Genomic DNA, 18,934 nt, shown 5'->3' on the forward strand with positions numbered 1-18,934 from the left:
TGATTCTCTATTACATATAATGCACTTAGGGTTCGTTCTTTTTAAGCTTCTTACATAATTCGTTTTAAGGGACTTTTTCTTACCCTCTCTCTCTCTCTCTCTCTCTCTCTCTCTCTCTTCTTCCTCTTATTTTCTCTTTCTTTCTTTCTTTCTTTCTTCTCTCTCTCTCTCTCTCTCTTTTTCTCTCTCTCTCTCTCTCTGCATATTTCTCTTTCTCTTTCATAGAGGAAACTTATTAATTCGATTGTCAATGCTGCACTTTCTATTACGAGAAGAATCACGATGTCTCGTTCTGCAATATCCTTCTGTCAGTCGTCAAGAACTTCTGTGTAATGCTATATGAGCAAAGCGAACATTTCTGTATGTATACGTGTGTGTGTGTTTTTTTTCCTTATCTGTTTTTTTTTGTTTACCCGTGAGCAATATAGAAGAAGAGAAGGTGCTGTCACGTGTAAATCGATGACAGCGTGCAGATGTTTCTAATTCATTTAAAGTTTTGTATATTGGGTCTTTTTGTTTTAGATGGACGCCAAACGCGAAGGGAACGTAGATCCAAAACGACAGGAGAACAGATAACAACGGATTGTCCGCTTGATTTTCTTCTCTCTTTCTCTTCTTTTTTTAAATTCTTTTTTCTTTTGGACCAATTTATCAAATATTTGCCTTCTTTAGCAAATATGTTTTCATCATGCTCGCCAATATACAAAATTTCTTTTTTTTTTTTTTTTATTATTATTATTTTTTTTTAACACGTTACGCGCCACAAGTAGCTACCAATGACCGACACCGTGTATATATTTTTTTTTCTTTTTGCAGTGTTTCAAGGTCACCGGTGACCGGCAGTAACACAAGAGCACTACGTATAATATTGTTTTCCGGCGCAGCGGAATAAAATCGTACGAGATTTTTACGACGCTGAACGTGTTAAATATTAATTAATTAATTTATTTATTTATTTATTTATATATGTATATATATGTGTGTAAAGGTGTTTTATATTGAAAACACATTGCGCGTATACCAATGAGAAAAAGTTATTCTACGACAGCCTGACGTAGCTCATTCTAATAAAAACACAGTGTTGGTCGAATTCTATCACTAAACAGAGACCAGCCTGTTTTCTTCTCTCTTCTTCTTTTTATTATTATTACTAGTATTTTCTTTTTGTTTTGTTTGTCTGTTTGTCTTATTTTTTTTTTTTATTTTTGTTTCTTTTTCATGGTGGAAATATAGTCAAGATATCCGAGATATTATTGAAATATATTCTAACAAAAGCCATTCATTATTTGATCTTTCTATTTATTCACGATACCATTTCATTAAAGTGAATAAATGCTGTTTGGAAAAAAAGGAAAGGCACATAATCATGACGAAGAGAGGTTAAAAGAAATATAAAAAAAAAAAGAAACCATTTGGGGGACCGTGTAATCCGTGTACACGATATTATTGTATACTCATCAATGGTTCCTCATCGAGATTTTTATGTATATGTAAGTAATAAAAATTTTATATATTGTCGAAACAATTGTATTCGTTCGAAAATAACAGCCCTTAAAATCAAATCGATGAATTTTTAATTTTTTATCTTCATCCTTTTTTGCTCCGTTGCAAACATAATGTTTTGAATTAAATTTGAAAATTTATCCAATTTATCAATTCATAATAATCGGATTACAATGCGAAGAGCACGTTCTGTTAATTCTAACAGCTTGGCTTATCCTAACATTGAAATTCTATGGAAAAACAAATTTTATTGTTGAACTCGTAATCGATCGAGTATTTTCGATGTTCATTTTTCTTAAAGATTGGATCATGCTAAAAGCCACTAAAATTTAGGGCCACGCACATTTTATGTATATACCGTTCGCGCGCTTTTTCCCGAATCCTATAGTTATCTTTCTCTATTAATTTCTCTCTATTAATTTGGACCACATTTACGCGGTCTCCGCGAGGTACTCAACAATTTTTTTCTCCCTTTTTTTTTGTTGTCTTTTTTTTTATCGATCTTTTCGGTCCAGCGAAATTCGTTTAGCGAGTTGGTATTATAGCGAATTCAAACGATTGCGATGGGATTATGATTCCTGTTTATTACGTGAGTGTAGAATCGATCGAATTCATTCGCAATCGATCGATACAACTAGATATTCGTAATCGTATTATTCGCTGGTTCACAGGTTTGAGTGAAAAATCTTAATAATCAAACGATTGCAAGATCAAATTGCATTTCGCATTATGCGATCGACTTGAAAACGATTATATATTTTCATTACGAATTCCATATTTTCTTTTTCTATTTTTTCGTTTCTTTCTTCCCCCTCCCGCTCCTTTTTATGAATCTCCTAACTGGAAGGTTAGGTCCTCCGAACACCTTAGAATTAAAAATCTTAAGGTGTTTGCAATAGTCATCGGTCGTTCTTGATGATGATGTTTGTCACGTGACTTCATAATTTCTTGCTTTTGATCATCATTATCATCATCAACATTATCATCATCATTCATTTATTAATTATCATTATCATCATAGTATCTGGTCTTAAAATCTCATGAAAATACGAGGGGATGACTGCTGCGAAGCTGGAGGAGAGACGTTGCAGTGGCGATAAGTGATAATAAGACGGTGGCAACTGTGATGATAGTGGTGGTGGTAGTGGTGGTGGCGATGGCGATGGTGGTAGCGAAAGTGGTTTTGTTAATTTAATAATGGTGTTCCATTGGTAGTGGTGGTGGTGGTATTGGTGTTAGTAGTGGAGGCAGCAGCAGCGACAGAGATCGTAACAGCAGCGACGGTAATAATTTTTTCATTTTTTCACAAATCCGTCTTAAAAACCGTTCAGACTCTCGTCAATGAATTCTCTGTAAAATGTGGGCAATCAGATTAAGGAGCCAACATTTTGGAGAGCTCTTCGTCTTGAAGGCAACCCTTAAGGAATTCTTCTTGCGTCAATTGCCCGTCATGATTCTCGTCCATTTTAGCGAATATATTCTTAGTCCGTTCTTCAGCGCTGTCCGCTGGCCTGTTGCTCGAACATGCTCCGAGCATATCATATATCGCCTGAAACACATAGCGCATCGATATTTTTCTAGGAAATATGGGCCAACATTAAGAAAACATATCTCGAAGCTGAATTAATCCTCAAAGGGATAAATTCCTTACTTGAACGATCTTAGTCATTTCTTGAATATCAATAACACCATTTCCATCAACGTCATACATCCGGAATGCCCACTTTAGCTTTTCTTCCGGTGTACCACAGGAAGTAACGTCTATGGCTAAGAGAAATTCCTGGAACGAAAAACGAAGAGATAGGCTTTCAATCCTGACGTTTCATTTTTTATGACGATCGTTTTTCAGTAAAATACTTTTCTGACTTTTCACTTCGAAGAAATTTGTTCTCTCAAATGATGGAAGCCATAGTATTCGGATGTCAGAGCGAAGATCGTGCTTTATATCGCCGATCATGTCAAGAGGAATAGAGGCAGATAGATAGATACATAGATAGATAGATAGATAGATAGATAGAGAGAGAGAGAGAGAGAGAGAGAGAGAGAGAGAGAGAGAGAGAGAGAAGGAGAGAAAGAGAGAGAGAAGGAGAGAAAGAGAGAGAAAGAGAGAAAGAGAGAAGAAGAAAAAGAGAACACTGAAAGGGTCGAATCTTCGCGTGAATATCGAGGTGAAGCGGAAAGGTACGGTGGGACACGGGGTTTGGAGAGATTGCCCGTTTTGGGACATGGTATAAGTACAGTATATAAGTAAAAGTGGGTCAGCTAATGCTCGAAGGTAGATAGACAACGATGAGAAGGGCTTTGTAGGTAGTGTAAGACGAAGGATAGCGATAGAAAGGTATAAGGGGGAGGGAGTGGCTTCGCTCTTTGCTCTTCCTGACCTTCGAAGTGTCTCCACTTCTCATATTGACCCAGCAGACACGTCGACTCCTCTAGTCACCCTTCCTCCACACATCACTGATTTCGGTCTTACATTGGGGACACGCTCCTTTTATAAAAGTCGCAAAAAAGTCGTCGAAAAGTACCGGCTTAAAGAAAGAAAGAGAAAGAGAAAGAGAGAGGAGGAGGGAGAAAAAGAGAAAGCTGGTAAGAGAGATCTAGATTGCCTAACCGAAAATTACAGAGGGTGAGTGAGCATTTTCCGCGACTTTTTGTCTCGGAGCATTGACGTCGTCTCCCTTTCTCTGTGTGACCGAAATTCAGACGACAAAAGGTTCACAACAATACATATGTAATGTGTACATACACGAAATCACCTTTTTCGTATTTTCCCACAAACGAATCTTTGATCACTGATTTCGTTTAAGCAGGCATAAGTTGTTATATCTCCTACTCAGAGAGAATCCGTTTGATTAGATTACGTACGAATGCTTGATTGTTCTTTGATGAACTTTAACATCTTGTTCAATGATCGTTTTTAGATCATATTTGTTGATAAATATTACGTAAATAATGTAATATATTATTTTTGTTAAGAAACAAATATACCTTATTATTCAATTGATAACTGAGATTTAATAACAACTTCAACATACGAAATGAAATATGTTATTAAAAAAAAAAAGAAGAAAAAAAATAATAATAAAAAATGGTCGATTTACACATAGACACAGGATCCTATTATAATAGTTCTATAACGACGTGAATCTATGGTATATATTATCTTGCCTATGTACCGTATAATAAAAGACGCACGCACACGCGTTCGAGTAAATGAAATTATCGACGTTCCCGTCAATATAAAAATATCCCTTACCTTAAAGTCGATATAACCGTTTTTATCCATGTCGAATGTGCGGAATACATGATCGCAAAATTCTTCCGCATGGCCAGACGGAAAGAACGTTTTATACATGTCAACAAATTTTGCGGGCGTTAATCTGCCATTAGGGCAGTCTTGCTGTAAACAAAAAAAAAAGAAAAAAATATAATTAAAAACAAAAAAAAAGAAAAAAGAAAACGAAAAAAATCAATTTAAATGAAATTTGTATAATATAGAGGATAGATTTATTATTTTTTTCTTTTTATATACAGAAATAATATTAACAAAGATCAACACCGTAATGTACTTACTTTGAATCCCTTGTACCATTCCTTGATTGTGCTTTCGTCATATCGTGTGCGTGACTTGAGAAACTCCATATCTTCTTTACTCAATTTATCCTTGCTCCCAAAACAACCCATTTTGTAATCTGGAAGAAAACAGAAACGTTCCATTTTAAATGTTTCCTATATAATTAAAGTCTTCCGATAATGAAAATATTCAAGCTTTCGATAAAGTTTTGCGTTGAATTGTTATCGAACGCTACTCACTGTAAAGAATAATTATTACAATAGATAATTATAAATTAATTAACGAGTTAACAATACCGTAACGATTTTCATCCACTTTTATGATCTAATTTTACGATCTAATTATTTTATTTCAAATCTATACTCTTCAAGCAGTAGAAATAATATGATATAAATGAGGAAAAGAAGAAAAGGAGAAAAAGAGAATTTCGTTGAAATAAAACAAAGCAAAACAAAACAAAAATTAATAATTTTAGGGCTTCTCATATTAAGAGTTCCCGTTTTATTTATGCGACGAACGTGAAAGCCAATGTCGCAAAGAAGAAACGTACGTAAGTACATACATACGTTATATTCGACAGGAAATTACGAAGACTTGTGTGCTTCGCATAATAATCAAAGGTACATAAGAGGAAGGTAATGTCGTAATAAAGAATCTAGTATACGCCGATAAACTTAAGAAAAGCTATGCGACGAATGTTAAAAAAGAAGAAGGAAAGAGAATGAGGAGTCAATAGGGGGTAAAGAGAAAAAGAAGAAAAAGAAAGGGATGATGAATCAAGTAACCTTAATAGGGAAGAATTAAATATGAAAATACTAATATAGCCACATTGTATTAGATTATAATATTCATTAAATTTCTTCGAAAATTACTGTTAAACCGCATTCAAAAAAGAAAAAAAGGAAAAGAAAAAAAAATAAGAAGTTAAATAATGCCTAATTTTTTTATCTTTCCAAAATTGTCACTCGAGAACTAAGTTTTCTTGGCATAAGTGCAATCCACTTTCTGCTTCTTGACTCTATCACAAACGTTGAAAATGTTCTCTTAATTATCCTTTTCATTCTTTTCTTTTTCTCATTAATTTTATTATTTGAATTCCTTTTAAAATGTTGTAGAAAATACAATTTTCGAAAGAATGCCTCGTACGCGTTCGTTATCGTATAAAAATTGCAAAGTTATTTTAAAGGAAAATAGAGATAGATGGATAGACCGATAGATAGATACAGAGAGAGAGAGAGAGAGAGAGAGAGAGAGAGAGAGAGAGAGAAAGAGAGAGAGAGAGAGAGAATATTTAACTATAAAGAAAGAGCTACTCGTTTATCGGCGATTTTCTATTAAAATAAAAGAGCAAAGGGAAGAGCGCAGGGTTCAGGAGAAGATGAAGGTGGAGGAAGGGGAGGAAAAGTCGAAGGAGAAGGAAGAAAAGGAAACGAAAAGAGAGAGAGGGAGAGGGAGAGAGAGAGAAGGGGAAAAAGGATGAAAAGGAGGAGAGGTAAGGAGAGTAGAGGAAACTACGTATACGAGAAGAGATGGTGGTGCGCGATCTGCATTGGCCCCGCGCACGCAGAGACGCGCAGAGGCCTGGGAACCGCAATCAATATAGCTACAGTTACTCCCACACGTATATTTGTACACGAGTGAAGTAAAAATTTTTTAAAAAGAATATATATATATATAAATGGAATAAAAAAATGTTATATTTTTCTTTGAATGACCCCGACCAGCTGATAACAGTCAATATTGTGTACGTAAACGTCTCATAACACGAGATTTACGTATTCCTTTTTGCACAACAGATCTAAACGACAAAATCTACAAATCCTATGAGAATCCAGGGAATATCTATATATGTATATAGGCATAAATATGTATATATGTATATGTATGTTTGTGCGTGTGTAATATATGTATGTATATTTCGAAAACATTATCGTGAGGATTCGACGGATAATCCCCGATTATATAAATCCTCTGAACTGTACATTATCCGATTGAGATATACGAGAGCAGGTTTAACTATACATATAGGATGAATTATATGACATTTAACATCCTCTATTTGTTAACAATTTGTATTCATGAAATATATCAATAAAACATTAATATTTGAATTCATTGAATATCTCGTGAAAAATCAGGATATCGAGGGGAGGGAAAACAAAAAAAAAAACAAAAACAAGCAAAAAAAGGAAAGAAAAAAAAAGAAAAAGAAAAAAGTGATCAAATGCATCAAAGAACGTTAAGTGAAACTAGAAAGCGTAAGTTATAAAAGAAATCGTCGTATTGAAGTCGAACCGATGACATCGAAGGTGAAACAAAACGGGTTGTACTGTTATGGCAAGATACGTATTACCCAATTAGAAACTTGTCTCGTTTGTGGCCATTATTCCGACTATGCACGTTCGCTCTCTTGTTGGAAACATTTACGAGTGTTACTACGAGTTCTCCCAATTTCTCTCTCTCTATCTCTTTCACTTATTCTTTATTCCACATGGAATAACATAAAAATATTATAGTCATTTCAATAGAATTATCAAAAGAATAAGGAACAAACGAGATAGGATTGATATGATATGTCGCTCAATTTGTGTATTGAATGAAAAATGACGTTGGCTGTGAGCCATCGAATGTGTTTTCTTTTTTTTTATCTTTTTCCTCCTGTTTTCCTTTTTTTCTTTTCTTTTTCTTTTCTTTTTATTTGGTTTGAAATATCCCCCGAGAAAACACCACGCAAGACTTCTTTACACAACGATGAGTCGACTCGACTCATCATTTGCCGAAATGATTACACATCCGTGAAACACACTCGTTTTTATTTACATATGCTACGACGATATCGTACAATGAGTACACGTGTATCCGGAATGCACAGGAAAAGGTTGCTCCAAATATCTCTCTTTTTTTCCTCTCGTTTTTCTTTTGGATCGATTTCGTCGACCGTATCTTCTTTCATCTTTCCCGTCGCGTTTTTAATATCGATCTTATTAGAGAAAGCTCGTATATACGAGAAAAAAATAGAGAGAGAGAAAGAGAGAGAGAGAGAGAGAGAGAGAGGGAGAGAGAGAGAGAGAAATAAAAAGATAAAGAAAACGAAAGAAAGAGAGAGAGAGAGAGAGAGAAATAAAAAGATAAAGAAAACGAAAGAAAGAGAGAGAGAGAGAGAGAGGGTGAGATGGCTTAGAAAACAAAATTCCTCATTTATCCTTTACACTTTACTGCTTCTGAAAAAAAAAAAAAAAAAAGAAAAAAACCATCCGACGAATCGCATAAAAGCATGATATTGGCTGATACTAAAAAGAATGATACAGAAAAGGAAAGGCAAAGAAAGAAAATAGAAGAAAAAAAAAATAAAATAAAAAAAGATATGAGAAGGGATCTTTAGAGATACTGCTTCAGGCATACACACATATACATATACATAAACGCATATGCCAACATCGGTGCAGATTTAATGACTGGATTATCTGATAATGCACGTGCATGCTCGAGGCGGCTATTACGAACGTTACATGAAGTAAATCATTTTTATAATTCCTGTTTCTTTCTTGTTTTTTTTTTATTTTCTGTAAAAAATAAAGGAAGAAAATAAAATATTGTTTTTATAAAAAAAAAAAACGTCTTTTTATCTTTTAATAATGTTAACTCGAAGAACGAAACTGAAAACGAATCGTTCCTACGTTCCTGAATTCGTTCTTTCGATTTATCAACGATGAGAATAGAAAGGCTAGACATTAAAATTGCAAATTTCATGTCTATCATTAAGAAGATCTACAAACGAGGTCGGATCAAGGATTCAATGTTGCGCCAGATTCAATCGTACTTTTACTTGATCCGGCTTCAATTACTAGAATATTTTATCGACGTCTAGAGAAAAAATGACTTGTAAAGATGTACATATGTACACACAAACATACAAAAGATGGCTCATAAGTCAGTCGACGAAAATGCGTTATTATTGTAAACGGGTTAAATTCGCAAAAGTTAAGCCGTATCAGATAATATTTAATACCAAAAGAATACAACAATATGTTACTAATCTACATTAGATACAGAAAGTGACCACCCTCATTTTCAATGAAAAAAAAAAGAGATCTATTAAATGTTATTCGTATCGCTTATTACATCGTAACGTTTGTAAATTAAATTTGTTTACAATAACAATGTATTTTTGTCAATCGATTTATGGGTCCTCCTGTATATAGAAGAAATAGAAGAGAGATGATAGTGATCTAGTACGATCGAACGATCAGAGTAAATGTTTGATCGTTCTTATTTTCCACTTTTGTATTGTGGCATTCAATTATCGTGCATATTTTTACAATTATTTAGATTTCTTTAGCTTTGACGAGTTGTTTAGTATACGTAATAAAAGATAAGATTTTTTACCAATGATATTAGCTTTTCCTTATTTCGTTTTACGTAAGAAAAAGAAAATTGGTATCGTATTCATAAAATAGACAACAGCGAGGAAAATTCAAAAACAATTTATGTATGTCGTGAATAGCGTCGAAAATTTCTTACTCCGGTAAGAAAATTTATGTGCCTATAAATCATTTCCTAGATGCCAAGAAAGAGGATATTTTTGTTGAAGAAGAAGAAGAAGAATGAGAAAATAATAAAACAAGAAAGAGAGGAGTTGAGATGTATGATATTGGCACGTAGGTGCGATTTGTCAAAATGTCTAAAACCAAATAGACAATGTTATTCGCGTGCGATGTGTATTATGCGAAAGGTTAAAAATTGATTAAATTCATTAATTGGATTTTTAATCAGAAAAATCACAAAAGATTATACATAATTGTAATCACTTCCGTTTGTATTTCATCATCTCGTTTGATCTCATTAAACGATTAATACCATTTCTTTCTTGTGTTCTATTTTTAAAATGGAAGGAATTAATAATACGAATACAAAAGTCATTACTGTAATTAATCTTTGGTCATTAAACAATGTATTAATACACAAGAAAGTACGTACTTTTAACTTTGAAGAGCGTGACACGATGTCACAACTTTTAATTTACACACATCGCGTGATAATACAATATCACTAATATCCTAATGTCAGACATTTCCACGTTCATTAATAGATCCTCTTTCCGAAATAGATAATCTTATCTTTTTATGTAAATATATGTCTTCGATGAGGAACATTCAATTAAATGTAAAAGGTATACATATATATATACATCCACACAATAAGGAAAAAAGATATATATATATATATATATATATATATATATATATATATATCCATTTAACAATTTATCTGTGGAACACGCAAAACATTATTATAGTGATTATATCGATATTTATTTTATTATTTGAAATAACGATTCTCACATTATCATGGAATAACGTAAAATAGCTTTAGTATCCTTATCGTTGAATCGTACCATTAGGAACAAAGTATAAAGGGGAACAACAGAGCTGTTGTATGATTGTAGTCTCCCGAGGAATATTGCGATGCATCACGTATGACAATAATCTGACAATGAGATGCGATTATCGTCGCGTCTTTTTGCTTTTAAGTATACCCCTACTACCATTATCCACAGTCAAATAGAAATCCACAGAGAATAACGAGTGCAGTGATTATTCGGACTTGGTTCTCGTGTAACCGTTGATACGACGCTCGTATAATCATCCAACGAGGGTAAAATAATACAGGCTTATTTTGTTCGTCTTTGTAGTCGCTTCAATACAAAGTATAAAATGCAATACATATAATACAAAATAGTATATAACAATGAAATTAAAATAATATTTAAAATATCTTGAATTATTACCTAGATAAATAAATATATAAATTTCTAGATATATAGACATAAATAATATAGAGATATACAAATATATAAATAATATATCAATTTATATATATATATATATATATATATATATATATATATATATATATAACAGAATAAAAAAGTGAACTTCTATATATATATACATATATATCACTTGTAAGAGACAAATTTAAAAAAATAAGAAAAGAAAAAAAGAAAATATATAGAAAATAAAAAATAAATTTGTAAGGAACGATTATCAATCGTTGAGAATATTTCTAGATCATTCAAAAATTTTTAATTACGATCGATCTGTAAAAAAATATCAGATACACTTACCGCTCGTTGACTTATCAAATACGGCGTGTCGACGGCGTCTAAATATCTATCTATCTATCTATCTATCTATATATATATATATATACACACGAGGCAATTACTCGGTACGAAAAATTCTCTTCAATGCGTTATTTTACGAATAAACTTGGTATGGTGTGGTGTATCACTTCTAGAGCAGTGAAGTTAAAAACTCGTTACAAGTACACGCGCTACGATTCGATCGATGTACAACACACGCGCACTTCACCGTGCCGTAATAATGATGAGGAGGACGACGATAATAACAACAACCCAATAAACGACGACAATTCACACACGCGACACGAAATATATAAAATGGTCTGGTCATTAGGATTCAAAGGCATCACCTCTTTCACAACCAATGAACGACAATATTCCGATTATTATACACACGATTGTCGCTTTTCACTTTTGCATTCGTCTTGTCCCTTTCCCTGCGTAAAAATTCAATTTGTATACAATACCAATGGAAAGAGAGAGAAAGAGAGAGAGAGAGAGAGAGAGAGAGAAAAAGAGAAAGAGAGAGAGAGAAAGAGAGAAAGAAAAAGAAAACATTCTATTCGATTCTCTTCACTTTCAAAAGAGGGATGATTTAACACCGAATAAAACCTCTCTTCTACTCCTTCTCCACCTCGTCTTTCAAACCTGTAGAAATTTTTTATTTATTTTTTTTATACACCTACAGACATCAGTTTCCATTTTTATTCTTTTAACTGTATCATTCATATAAATATATATATATATATATATATATATATATATATGCATGTATATGATTTTTTATTAGATATTTATAAAATCTATTAAAAAAATGTAACTATCATGTATAATATTACTAAAAAAAGATTTTTTTGATCTTTTTTTCTTCTTATTTTTCTTTCTCCCCAATGATGTCACGGATCGATCAACATCGATGATATTTAAATTATCAAATTAACCCTTGACTTTTTAAGAAAATTTCTAACTCGAATGAAATGTCAATCTTTTACGCTAAAACGACGAAAGATAAAAGTAACTTATTTTCATAATGTTATATCTATCTATATTAATCGTGAAAGAAATATATGTTTAAACGTAAACGAGTAAGAGTAGAACACTAGTCAAATGGTAAATTCTTTTCCTCTCTTGCGTTTGAACACATAATTCTGTTAAATTCAGTGACATTAGATACATACAGAGAGTATTCTAAAGGATTATAAGAATTAGAAGCGTTAAGTAGAATTGTTTAGCAACGATAATGCACTTTCATTTCGTTGTGAGTTTTAGTTTGAAGAAGTGATGTACATATGTACCACTTGCGTACGTACAATTCGTCCTTGTTTTTTTGAGTATTTGCTTAAAATACATATATGCATGAGAGAGAGAAAGAGAGAGAGCCAGAGAGACAAAGAGAGATAGATAGATAGATAGAAAGAAAGAGAGAGAGAGAGAGAGAGAGAGAGAGAGGGAGAGAGAGAAAGAGAGAAGGGAAAAGGGCAGATAAAATACAGACCAAAAAAAAAAAGAAAAAAGAAATAATTTCGTTTATCTTAAACCGCCATAATTTATGAAGCATCGCGTTTTACATTGGCAAGATGTAAAAAAAGAGGTGTGAAAGAAATATAAAAAATATAAACAGAAAAAAAAGATTGAAAGAATAATTAAAAAAAGAGAGGATAGCGTCAAAGTGAAAAGGTGAATAAAAGTGTTAGAGATAGAAAAAAGTAATAACCACGTTGGAAGTTAAAGAAAACCTTATAAAAGGGAAAGCGAAAACGTTATTTCATCCCCTTAAAGTTTCAATCTATCTCTCTTTCTTTCTCTCTCTCTCTCTACCCTCCCCCTTTCTCTCTAATGTGTAGCTCATGTAGGCGTGTTCATTTACACGAAAGCAAACGCAAACGCAAACGCGTAAATTCGCGCGTGCTCGTGGCTAAAAGAAATAGATACACGCACACATAGGCATAGATAGACACAGACACACATAGCCAGACAGCCAAACGTTCTTATATGATATATAGGTGTGTATACTAATGCATGCATATATCTATATATGCACATATGTCTGTACACTTGTACCATATAAGCGGTGCTTTCTTTGCTCATCATTCTAAATTATATCCTCCTTACGAGTAGTAGTTTTACTTAGTCGTTCTACAAGCATGCTTACACGAATAACATTATATTATTTTTTTTCCCTTTTTTCTTCCCCTTTTTTCTCCTGTTTTCCAATGTATAGGATCATATAGTGATTTAAAAGAAGAAGAAAAAGAAAAAAAAATAAAGAAAAGAAAAATGGACTCTAGTACTACTATACTCTTCTCTCTCTCTCTCTCTCTCTCTCTCTCTCTCTCTCGCTCTCTCTCTCTCTCCTTTTCTTTCTCTCTCTATCTCTAATTCTCTTATATAGAATAAAAAGAATTTAAGAATAACGCATCGTTAAAAAACTCGTGAAAAAGAAAGAAGAAAGAAAAAAAGAATTTAATATAAACGAACAATTTCTTGTACATAAATCATAATTAAACATCCCCTTTGATATTCATATATAGAAAAAGAGAAACTTTCTCTTTAAACTCGAATGCCTTGGTCGATCGTGCCGTGTGCTAAGACGAAGCGATAATGTCTTTTTTGCGCTTTTGCCCTTCCTTCTCCTTCTCTTCCTCCTTCTCTCGTGCTTCTTTAATTGTTAACGCTTCGTGCGAGGGCGAGATCGATGCGATGTGGAAAAAAGGGAAGAGGAGAAGGAGGAAGGTGGAGTAGTGCTCCAAGGGAAGGGGGTGGAATGACGGATGTAGGAGAAGGTGGGGTGAGTTTGCACAAGATAGAGAGGGGGAGAGAGAGAGAGAACACTGGGGGTGCCAAGGGTTAGCAGTGCGCGCGCGTGCGATGAAGACGGAAAAAGAGAAAGAGAAAGAGAAGTGAGACATATATATTAGACATAGAAAAAAGAGATAAGATATATATACATACACACACACATATATATATATATATATATATATATATATATATATATATATAGATATATAGATATAACGAGCAAATAAGAAAAAGAAAAAAACAGAGAGAAAGAAATAGATTGATAGATAAATAAATAGATAGATAGATAGAGAGAGAAAGAAAAGGAGAGAGAGAGAGAGAGCGAGAGAGAGAGAGAGAGAGAGAGAGAGACACAGATAATGTCAAAAAGTGATATCTGTAGGAAAATCTCACAGATCCAGCAGGTCGCGTGTACTTCGTATCGCGTACGAATGCAGCGGAGGTACTAGTTAGAGGTAGGTAAAAGCGACGGAGCCGAGGCTCTCTGCCCGAAGCTGATCCTGCGTGCTAAACGAGCCGCCCCCACTTATTCCGCTCCTCCCCTTTTCCAGTAGCAAGAGAGAGCACCTCACACACATACACACACACACACACAAAGAGAGAGAGAGGGGGGGAGAGCGGAAGAGGAAGAGGGGGAGAGAAACAGACAGAGACAGAGATACAGAGAAAGAGAGAATGAAAGACAGAGAGAAAAAGAGAGACAACACCCACACATACATACACCTAACCTACTCCGTTCCCTTTCTTCCTCTATCTTCCAGCACCGCGAGAGAGGCGCTACCTTCGCACTTTAACCATTTTCTCCTCCACCGTTGTGCTCTCTCTCTCTCTCTCTTTCTCTCTCTCTCTCTCTCTTTCTCTCTCTCTCTCTCTCATTTCTGCTCTAGCCCTGGCTCTAACTCTCTAACTCTCTAACTCTCTAACTCTCTAACTCTCTAACTCTCTAGCTCTCCTTCTCTTTCTCTTTCTCTTTTGCATTCGCACGCGCGACATTGACGTTTTAACCGTTAACGCGTCCCCGATAGTCATGTCAATTTGAATCCACTAGTTCTAGTACCCTTAATATCAGGAGCAAAAACGTCAATTGACGAGCTCTAGGAAAATCGGGATCTGAATGAGCTTAGAGCGAGAAAACGTATCGACACGGTGGCCTATTGGCACGGCACGATAGATCATTTTTTTTCTTTTTCTTTTTGTTTTCTTTCAAAGAAGGAAGAAAATACGACGGACAGTTGATGTATGTATTAGGAGAGGGTAGTTAAAATGGGGGGGGGGGGGGCTGATGAAATCATTGAGATTTATTTATGGTTTCATTGGATTCTCTGTTTCTTTCTTCCTTTTTTTTTTTCTTTCAGTTTTGATTAAGATCGTCATTGATGGATTGAATTCTCGATGTCACTCGAATGTTTTGCGGTTGGTTGGAAAAGATTAGGAAATTTATAAAGAAATAAAATAATTTGTAAAGAAAAAAAAAAAAAAGAAAAGAAAGAAAGAAAAAGGGGTCACTAGAACCTTGACGATTCAATCGTTACTCTTTAAGGAAAAGTGAAGATAGCTGATACGGATAAGACGTTCACGTTAGAGGTAAGCACTTTACATTTACACGCGAAACCGAAAACGTTCAAGGATATGAAATTTATATGACCCAAAAAGGAATGGGAGATTGAAATGACAAATGCAGAAAAGCAGTGAGTCAAGGACGGGAAAATCTCGGGAGAATGAATATTTAGAATCGTTGAAATCTTTTTCTTCTTATTCCTTCTCAATGTCCTTCTTTATCTTTATCTCTTTCTATCTCATTCTCTTCTGTGAAAAAAAAAAAAAAAAAAAATTATTTAAAACGATCGTAATAAACAATCGTTTAACAGAATAAAGACTCTCCTTCTCTGTCTTTTTTTTTTTTAATTTATATCAAAAAAGAGATAGATTTATTATGTAATAAGATATCTGATTCAAGATACGAATTCGAATTACGAGAACGTTTAAGAAAATGAAATTAAACTTACTATAGGATACTTGGTATAAACGAAATTAGATTATTCGATATGGCGGAAACGGAAAGACAAAGGTAAACCTGCCGCAGATCGTGAGTCATTGGTCCAAAAATAACGGCTATTCTAAGGTATACGACGCTGACGAAAAATGGGGTATAAGCGAGAAGAAAAATTCGCAAAGAAAAAGAAACAAAAAAAAAAAAGAAAGAAAAAAAAAATAAATTATATATTCATTATTATGAATTTTATTAGAGATGAAGAAGATTCGGCTGCTCCTGAAGGACGACTTACCTCTTCTAATGGCATCTGAAAAGATCGTCGTCTTTTCTAAAACGTCTTCATAACTTCCGTTCATTTTTTTGTTCCTTTTCTTATTTCTTTCATTCTTTCTTTCTTTTTTTTTTCTTTTTTCCATCGAAAAAATCGCCTTACTTTTTTACGCCAAACCAACGCGAAATAAAATCAAACGTCAATCCGTATTATTTCGAGAAAAATCCGTTAATTTTCTTTTTCTTTTTAAATTAATACCTACTATTTGTATTATTTCTCGAAATTTCGGATTATAAGAATGACGTACTATTTCCGATCGATAAATGTATCTCTATTGATATATATATATATATATATATTGATAATACCATTATAAGCTTCGATATATGATACAATGAAACATTATGGAATATTGTGCATATTCTTATCAATAGTGATCAGAACAGTACCGTAGGAAACAATACGATAATATATATGACGACTTTGAATTAGATACAGGAACAAGCATAAGTTCCGAGAGTTTTTCAAATGAATGTTTTATTCGAATTCGTTCGTTTGAAAAAAAATAGGGTCGAGATGTTTTTTTTTTCAGGTTGCATTAGCGAAGTGCATTTAAATATACCGCATTCGCATTTTAGTCACGTTCGATCGGTATAATCGTAAATCGATGGGATTGCGTTAGATATATTAATATATAATATATAATATTGATCAAATATATTCGTTTAGGTTAAATAAAAATATGACTGCATATTAAGCATTGTTATATATATATATATATATATATATATATATATATATGTATATATGTATACAAATAAAAATTTTAATAATCTCACCTTACTGATTATTGGCACCATTGCACGTAACATATTTACTTCCTGAAACAAATATATAAACTATGTTGATAGTCTTTTTCCAATATATATTGATTTTATATAAATGTACTTTTCCTTTATTTTTATGTAATATAATTGTCAATGTTTTCATTGATTCTCAAAGAAGATAAGAATCGGTAAAGCAAGTATTTCTTTGAAAGTTAATATTAGCCATAATGAAACTATTGGCAATCATCAGCATCTGGCTATCCATATTAAACATCTAGCAACTATTTTCAAACATAATGAGTTAGAAATCAAGCATCCAAGTAAGTTCTGGCTGTGCCTACGAATAGCATACAAGCAAATACATTTCATTAAAAGATCACAAGGAAATATTTCAATGTTATAAAGGAATCATATAAGAAGATTAATTTAAACCTTTTATATTGATTATTATATTACATATTCTACTAAAAATCTTTCAACATTTATACGGTCGAAAAAATATAAAAAAGATTACACACACACACACAAACACACGTATATACATAAAATAAAAAAAGTTAAAAAAATAAATAAATAAAAAAGGAATAAAATTATAAAATGAATCACTGTGATATTACATTATTGAACTTCCTCGCAAGAATGCATAAAATAAAGCCTCTACCAATTTGATAAGATTATACTTTCAACGGGAAACATTTCATGATTAGGTCTTATCGATTCAATTAAATACAATCAAAGAAAAAAAGCTTATTAAGATTAAATAAAAAGACAACAGAAAAGAAAAAAGAAATTGAACAATAATGAAAAAAAAAAATATATATATATATATATTCTATATGAACTTACAGACAAAATGAGGTCACGTTCAGAGACGACAAGGGCGCTTTTGAATAGGTCGTTGTTATTGGTACATCGTAGACCGCATGGCCGGTAAACGTCAAACGTTTTACGTTACGTTACGTATTACCGCCGCCTCCGCTACCGCCACCATTATCGCAACCGCCACCACCATCGTTTCCATCACCGTCTCCACCTTCTCCGTCATCACTGTAGTAGTAGTAGTCGTCGTCGTCATCACCACCACCGCCATCTCCTCCGTCATCGTTATTGCGTCGTCGAGCTTTATTTTTTGTCTTCATGTTTAAGTACACGCGCGAGACACTCACTTTCGACCTTCTTCCGAAATAAGACCGAAAGAATTCGACGATTCACAGAGGTGGTTTTATTTCTCTTCGAAATGATTTCTTTTCGTATACCCAAATTCACGGCAAAAATTGTCTCACGCAATTTTCTCGAAACACGCCCGTACTTTTTATTTTATTTATTGCATATATCGCACATAGTGTATATAGGATATTCGTACATTCTCTATCTCTCTCTTTTTCCTTACATACATATACGTTCACACATAACAACATACAATATACATACATACATACATACATACATACATACATACGCTCGCGTATTCTTTCTCTCTCTTTCACACTCATCCCCTACCCCTGCCGCTCCCTTGCTTCCCTTCTCGCCTAGCGCATTATCACGCAGCACTATACGCGCGCGCACTCTTCCGCTTTTGCTTTTTGATGGAATTCTATCTATGGAAATAATTTTGTACCCGTATAACTTCTGATTTTCAATGCGTTAATAAATATCAATGCGCCGACTAACCTCTCTACTTTCGCGTCAGACTAAACGTACGAGCGAATTTTAAAGTTCTTCGACCGAACGATTCTCACGTATAATGATTTTCTAACATCGGACAATTAATCGGATGAAAAATTAGGGATGAAAATAGATCGTAAATACGTCTTACTAA

At 33.4% G+C, this 18,934-nt stretch overlaps 2 protein-coding genes across 7 annotated transcripts in view; both read right to left on the reverse strand.

Moving 5' to 3' along the window:
* LOC124422140 (neuronal calcium sensor 2) overlaps window positions 1-18,929 on the reverse strand; it is a 23,900-nt gene extending 4,971 nt beyond the window's left edge. Inside the window, exons 1-6 of one of the 5 annotated variants that reach the window (XM_046958183.1) lie at window positions 17,962-18,929; window positions 17,128-17,169; window positions 5,077-5,195; window positions 4,760-4,903; window positions 3,155-3,283; window positions 1-3,052 (exon numbers count right to left, since the gene is read on the reverse strand). The exon at window positions 1-3,052 is cut by the window's left edge and continues 4,971 nt beyond it. In XM_046958183.1, the coding sequence (XP_046814139.1) occupies window positions 2,876-3,052; window positions 3,155-3,283; window positions 4,760-4,903; window positions 5,077-5,187 (561 nt within the window). In that variant the 5' untranslated portion in view covers window positions 5,188-5,195; window positions 17,128-17,169; window positions 17,962-18,929 and the 3' untranslated portion in view covers window positions 1-2,875. Of the gene's footprint in view, window positions 3,053-3,154; window positions 3,284-4,759; window positions 4,904-5,076; window positions 5,196-5,373; window positions 5,631-7,430; window positions 7,452-11,204; window positions 11,660-14,417; window positions 14,542-17,127; window positions 17,170-17,961 lie in introns of those variants that run through there. The other 4 variants (XM_046958184.1, XM_046958185.1, XM_046958186.1 and 1 more) reach the window with 4 other exon arrangements.
* Window positions 1-18,934, reverse strand: part of LOC124422139 (neurocalcin homolog) — a 31,624-nt gene that overhangs the window by 12,539 nt on the left and 151 nt on the right. Inside the window, exon 1 of one of the 2 annotated variants that reach the window (XM_046958182.1) lies at window positions 14,418-14,535. The exons of the other annotated variant lie outside the window; for it this stretch is intronic. The gene's annotated coding sequence lies outside the window, so the exon portion shown is untranslated. Of the gene's footprint in view, window positions 1-14,417; window positions 14,536-18,934 lie in introns of those variants that run through there. 2 annotated transcript variants of the gene reach the window in all.

The sequence above is a fragment of the Vespa crabro genome, chromosome 2, assembly GCF_910589235.1.
Source record: "Vespa crabro chromosome 2, iyVesCrab1.2, whole genome shotgun sequence".
Taxonomy (NCBI): Eukaryota; Metazoa; Arthropoda; class Insecta; order Hymenoptera; family Vespidae; genus Vespa; species Vespa crabro.